Source organism: Pteropus vampyrus, unplaced genomic scaffold, assembly GCF_000151845.1.
Source record: "Pteropus vampyrus isolate Shadow unplaced genomic scaffold, Pvam_2.0 Scaffold124, whole genome shotgun sequence".
Taxonomy (NCBI): domain Eukaryota; kingdom Metazoa; phylum Chordata; class Mammalia; order Chiroptera; family Pteropodidae; genus Pteropus; species Pteropus vampyrus.
This window is the reverse complement of record NW_011888905.1, coordinates 1,361,953-1,368,075: the sequence shown is the minus strand read 5'-3', so window position 1 is coordinate 1,368,075 and position 6,123 is coordinate 1,361,953. Positions and strand designations below refer to the sequence as shown.

General features: G+C 66.0%; 1 protein-coding gene across 1 annotated transcript in view; it reads right to left on the bottom strand.

Annotated features, from left to right (window-relative positions):
* Nucleotides 1-181: 181 nt before the first annotated feature.
* SMG5 (SMG5, nonsense mediated mRNA decay factor) overlaps nucleotides 182-6,123 on the bottom strand; it is a 29,814-nt gene continuing 23,872 nt past the window's right edge. Inside the window, exons 13-19 of the mRNA XM_023534294.1 lie at nucleotides 5,938-6,096; nucleotides 3,486-3,545; nucleotides 3,040-3,199; nucleotides 2,587-2,677; nucleotides 1,848-1,922; nucleotides 1,524-1,662; nucleotides 182-1,396 (exon numbers count right to left, since the gene is read on the bottom strand). Coding sequence (XP_023390062.1) covers nucleotides 1,313-1,396; nucleotides 1,524-1,662; nucleotides 1,848-1,922; nucleotides 2,587-2,677; nucleotides 3,040-3,199; nucleotides 3,486-3,545; nucleotides 5,938-6,096 — 768 coding nt within the window. The 3' untranslated portion in view covers nucleotides 182-1,312. The remainder of the gene's footprint in view (nucleotides 1,397-1,523; nucleotides 1,663-1,847; nucleotides 1,923-2,586; nucleotides 2,678-3,039; nucleotides 3,200-3,485; nucleotides 3,546-5,937; nucleotides 6,097-6,123) is intronic.

Here is a 6,123-nt window from a genome sequence, read left to right as displayed (position 1 = left end):
GGCTGCACTGCACCCTCAGGACAATGCAGACTCCAGCTCAACCCAGGGCCAGTGAACTTGATTATGTTGTCACAAAACTGCCAGCTTGCTCCAATAGGTCCACCTCAAACCTTTCCAGAACGCCGTTTCAGAGCCCCGCACCCCCACTCCAAGACCCACAGAAAGGCACCAGGAGACAGAGCGGGCTTCAGGGGTCTTTATTAAGTGATGCTTTAGTCTTAGTCTCTGCCAGGCACTGGGAGTGGGGGTGGCACCCCCAGGTTGTCCCAGATGTGCTACCTTGAAGAGGCAGGAAGCCTGCTCTCCTGAGCACAGCCTAGGAAGCTGGGCTCGCTGGGGTGGGGGCCCCAGAGCTGACGCCCCACCCCACCCCAGCTGAGGCACCGCCCTTCATTTCCCCAGCTCTCCCGGTCACCTCTGCTCCGAAAGCCCGCCCGCCAGCTCAGCCCCACCAGCTCCAGCCCCCCACAAACTCGGCAGCCCAGCGGGACACAGGCCCCCAACGGGCAGCGCCAAGGGGCCTCTGCTTCCCCTGACTGGAGGGAGCTGGCCTCGGCCTGCACCCGCATCCGCTCTCACCGGCACCCTACTGCCCTGGCACAGCAGCCAGGGACACGAGCGCAGCTGCTGTGGGGCTGGTGGGCCCGGGGGCCTCCAAGGGCGTGCGGACTGCCCGCAGCGCCCTGGACGCTGGGCAGAAACAGAAGCAGGGGTGGGCAGCTGGTGCGTGCCCGTGGCGGGTAGGTGTGAGCCCAGGCTGCTCTCGGCGTGGCCAGCCCCAGGCCCCTCTTCTTTAAAGAGTCCCCAAGGCTCCAACGCTGCCCAGCCCCCACAGAGGGAGACCAGAAGGTGAGTGGCCCTTGAGGAGCATGGTCTGCAGAGAACCCCCTGAGACCTGGTGTCGCCCACTCTCCCCAGGGCTGGAGGGCGCCCCCTCCTGGCCCCAACCTCTGCATGCTGGGTGAGGAAGGAGGGCCCCACTGTCCCTCCCTCTCAGAGGTCCAGGAACTACTCCAATGAAATGCAGACGCCACGCCTGTTGCCGTCCCTGGGGACAGCAGAGCTGACCAGGGCCCACAGGCCTCTCCTGCCCCAAGCGCTTTCCTCGCTTCCCTGACGCTGTATGGCAGCAGGGGACCAGCCCTCCCAGCCCCTCCGGGTCCCCCCAGCCTGCGTCAGCCAGGCTTCCTTCCTGAGTGCGTGCGTGCGTGCGTGCGTCTGCGTGAGGTGGGGTGACGACGGGGCAGTCCTGGCTGCCAGGGAGGGCACGAGAGATCTGGAGTCAGCCCCACTGCAGGGCCCGGGGGCAGCGTCAGCCAATCTCCTTCCACTGCTTGTAGAAGTCCAGGACATTCTGGACGTCCACGCCGGCGTGGGCAGCGGCCTGCAGAGCGCCCTGTGGAACAGGGCCAGACAAAGGGAGGAGGACGCTGACCATGCGACATGTCGGTGGGGGCTGGGGAAGCAGGGACGTCTGAGGGTGCCACCTCCCATCCAGTCCCCTCCTGTCGCCCGACACCCACCTGCATTGGGCCCGAGAGCGCACTGGGGTTGTCCAGTGGAAAGCCTGTGACGATGGTCACCATGCCGCTCGGGTCCTCCTCCCCAGCCCCCTGGGCCAGGGTCAGCTGTTTACAGCTGTCCAGGATCTTATAGAGGGTCCTGGTGGGAGAGAGGACACAGCGTGGACACGAGACCTTCCAGGGCACCGGGGAGGCTGGGGACGGGGAGGGCAGCAGGGGCAGGCTGGCACCGGCATGAGGACACGGAGCCCAAGCCCCTCGGGCCCAGGCTGGCTTTGCCGCCTGTTCCAGAATTCTGAGGCCCGGGGCAGGGCTGGCCCTTACCAGGCATCCGTGTCCTGCCTCTTCAGCTTGTGCCGCTCGAAGCTCTTTCCCACCTCTTTCTGGCAGCGAATGTACCTGCAAAGGACACACGAGCGGGGGTGGGGCAGAGGAGAGCGCCTCGCACACAGCCACACAAAGCAGCGCAAAGCCTACAGTCGTGGCGGGTTCCAGGGGAGCCTTGCCTCGCCCAGCTCGCTCTCCCTCCTCCAGGAAGGAGGGTGAGGAGAGCAGCAGCAGATGCTCTTTGGGTCAGGTTTCTGGAGGCAAGGCCCAACCGAGCGGCTGTCAGTGCCCTGGCCGCGTGCGGGCAGACAGGGGTGGGGGTGTCAGCCAGCAAGAGGCCAGAGGAAGGGCCTGGGGTCGAGCACCTGCACGTCTGCTCACTGTGGCTTCCCCCGGAGGCAGGAGCCCCGCCCTGGCAACCCCAAAGGAGAAGCTCCCAGAGGCCCGCAGTGTGGAGCCGGGGGGCCGCGCCCTCCCCCTGCTGACCCCGCTTCCCGTTTGCCCCCACAGCTAGTGGACAGGGCAATGCTCCCACAGGGCTCCCTGCTCCTCCCATCACCTGCTTTTGGCCCCTGAGACCCGGACTTCTGTCCCCGGCCTCCCTCCCTGGGCAGTGAGCAAACTGTGAGTGGGGCTGCGAGTGTGCGTCACGCTCCCCCAGCCCCCACCGACTTGTCCCACGGTCAGCTGGGAGACGGACACGGGCTCAGCACAGGCCCCACGGGTCTGCACCCACCTGTTTCCTTTCTTAAACTCTGCCTCCAGGTATCGGATCCCATCCCGGGCCCCTGGGTGCTCTTTCTTCAGCAGATCCAGGCCATCGATCACTGGTGGGCAAGGTGGGGGTGGGGAAGGACAAGGCAGGTGAGCCGGCCCGCTGTCTTGTGGGGCTCTGCACACACTGCAGAAGGGGACCAGGCCCACAAGGTCCCCAGAGACCCTTCAGAGTGCGACCTCTGGCAGCCACGAACCTGGCCACTTCCTGAGCACTTTCCCCAACCGGCTCGGGAGTCGAGGTTTAACAGGGGTCATTGTGCCCAATTCACAGGTGACGCGACAGGTTCAGAGAAGCAGCAGGACTTGACTGAGGCCGCTGTGTGTGAACTGGGCCCCGAATAAGGGTGTCTTGATACCAAGCCCACAGTCTCTCTCAGCCTCACTCTGGCCCCCACCTCCCCATTATGCTCACCTGTCCTTGGAATGATGACAATGAAGCGGCCGCTGGTGGCCAGCTGGCGGATGATGGGTAGGTGGTGGCAGAGGGCCTGGGTGTCAGGGACGAGGTAGGGAGACATCGCCGACTGGGCCTTGGGCTGCTGTAGGCTCCCTTCTAGCTGAGAGACCTCGAGCTGGTGGGAAGGCAGGGTGGGCGGGTGAGCGCTGCTCACGGGGCTCCTCCCGCTGCTAAGGGCACAGGGACCCTCCCCCAGTGGCCTTGGAGAAGTAGACAGAACGAGGACTAAGGGAGAGAGAGAGAAGACGCAGCGAAGGCACCGAGAAGGCACCAGGGCTCCGTGGACAGGTCCGTGGACGGCCCCGGGAGGACAGAGACGAAGTGGTGGGGGACGGGGGCGGGGGCTGCTGGGGCTTTAGGCGACACCCGGGCTGAGGGGCATCTGGGCTGCGATGTCCCACCTGCAGTCGGAGCTGCGCCATGTCCCTCATCAGCCTGTTCCGACGTGCCTCCTCCTGGGCCTGCGGGAGAACCGTGCTGGGCTTGGGTTGGGGCCTGGGCCACGCCAGCCCTGGGGCCCCGTTCCCCTCTCCAGCCATCAGGCCAGGAGGAATTCGGGGCTGTGAAGCAGGCGGGCTGCAGTCACAGCAGCCGTCCAGGGTCCTGCCCAGGGCGGGGCAGGCACGGGACAGCCCCGCTGCGCCCCAGGGCGTGGGCCCTGCCCCTCGGCACCTGCTCTCCCTCCCAGGGGACTCTGTGCACACACCGCTCGCCTTCTGTCACCATCCCCTTGCCAGCTTCTGGCGGAGCCGCAGCTCCGGGGCAGATGCGACCCACACACCTGCCGCTCGAGAATGAAGCCGCCAGGGCCAGATCCTGCTCTTGGCCCCAGCAGGAATTGGGTCCCCAGTCCTGGCGGGTGCAGCCCTAAACCGCCCGGTCCTTCCACACTGTCTACCCCACTGCACAGGCCTGGCCACCGTAACCCCGTGACGGCGCTCTGCCTAGGACCCAGACACATCCAAAACCATCTGGCGTCTGTCACAGCTCCAACCACGAGTCCTCTGATGATTTTCCTTTGTCTTCTGAATGAAGTGCAAATTATACGGTCTAAAGGGTGAGGTCATAGGTGGGGACCGACCCCGAATGACACGAGGAGCCACTGAAGGCTCAGTGACAGCCAAAGTGGCACCGTCGCAGTGGTGCTGAAAACACGGTTCTGTGACCGTCACACCACAACCACGCAGGGGCTCCAGATCGAGCCCAGCCGAAGGACGTGCCACAGAAGAGCCCACCCCGCACCCTCTGGAAATGTCACGGCCAGGGAAGACCAGGACTGAGGGGCTGCCGCGGACTGGGGGAACCAGCGGATGCGACGACCAGACACGGTGTGGGGCCCGGAAAAGAAAACTGGAGTAGGGAGTGAGTGGAGAGTGAACGAAGCCGACGGCCTGTGCCGACCCCACGTCCTCGGCTTGATGGTTAAGGACTCGATGGTTAAGGACCGTTGTGCTGGGCCCTCCCTCACCCGCTTCCCCGCAGAGTCCCGCACCACGAAGACTGGCCCTGCCCAAAGAGCAGGAGACAGCCGTTCCTCGCAGGCAGGTCCCCGAGGAGCAGAGCACGGCGGGCCCAGGAACCTCACTTTCAGGCTAAATCTGGAGCTGTGAAGTCCCACGCAGCAGAGGGGGCTGCGGGCCCTGCGGGAAGCCCCTCGGAGGCCCAGCGCGGGTGAGTGGGGTCCACCCGGGCGGCTGCATGAATCTGGCTTCCAGCATCTCAGGGATGCAGGCGACACGCCCTCAGGAAGCCAGGTCCCGGCAGCAGAGGGTCCCTAAGCCAGGCAGACACTGGAGGCCCAGAAGGCAGGAGCGGTGGTCTCCAGCCCCACCTGGCCTGCAGGACAAGGACAAGGGCCAGGACAGTCACCGCTAACCCACTCTGAGCGTCCTCATCTAAAAACACGAGGTGTCAGCACGCACTCCACGCGCTGCCGTGGGGGCAAACGAGATGTCACACGCAAACCCAGCTCAGCACAGAGAAAGCCTGACGAGTGACAGGAGGGGCGCCGTGACGACAACCACACTGCTGCAGCTGCGGGAGGGACCCTGTGACCAAGGCGGAGCCGGAGGCGGTCCCCGCAGGCCCCGGGGTGTCCAGCACCACAGGAGAGGGGTGCGTGCCCCTGCCCCAGGAGAAGCCTCCACGCACTTCAAGCTACAGCAAAGGCCTACAGAACGCACCGTCTCTGCAGCGCGGACCTTCCCCTGTTCTCCCCTGGGAGCAGCAATAAAGGGCTGAACGCAAAAGGTCTGTTTTAAAACGAAAGGTCCCTGCTTCCAAGGCAGCAAAGGGCTTTCTGGGGGACTGTGGCCTTTCTGGCCAAGCGCACGGCCTGCAGGAGGGGCTCAGAGGTGCGGACGCCTGGGCTGGCAAGAGCAGGTGTGGGGAGGGGGCGGCTGAGTGAAGAACCCGAGGCCCCCGAGCCACATGGGCTGTGCCCGCCACGCCAGACACCACCCCGAATGTCCTGGTGCCGCGTGGCTCGGAGGACGACCCGCCCAGGGCCACGCAGGCCCCACAGTGCCGCCACAAGGCGCGAGCCTCACGGGCAGAGGTCTGTGCTGCTCTCGCAGCTGCCGCCCCAGTGCCCAGGACGCTGTGGAGTGCCTCCCTGGGGAGAAGAGGCGACGCCGGCCACGGCCTCCTCCGTGGGGTGGGAGGGCGCCTGCCCGTGCCGTGTCACACACCAGGACCTGTGCGCTCCCCTCCACTCCCGGTCCTCACCTCTCGAGCACGCACCCCAGCACCACGTGCTGGGCGCTGGACAGGCCGGCTCGCCCAGTGCCACGCCCCCAGCAGGCTGTGCCTGTGCCTCCCACCCCAGTGGGCCGGGCGGGGCAGCCGACTCACCATGCGGAACTGGGCCTGGGCCTGCTGCAGCAGGCTCTCCCGCTCCGCCTGGGCGGTGCTGACGAAGATGCCGACCTCCGGGCTGAACTGCAGGGCGCTGCCTTGCAGGCGGGCGACAAAGTGGCCGAAGCTGCGGATGCAGCAGATGCGCACGACCGACTGTGAGGGAACACGTGCGTCGGCCAG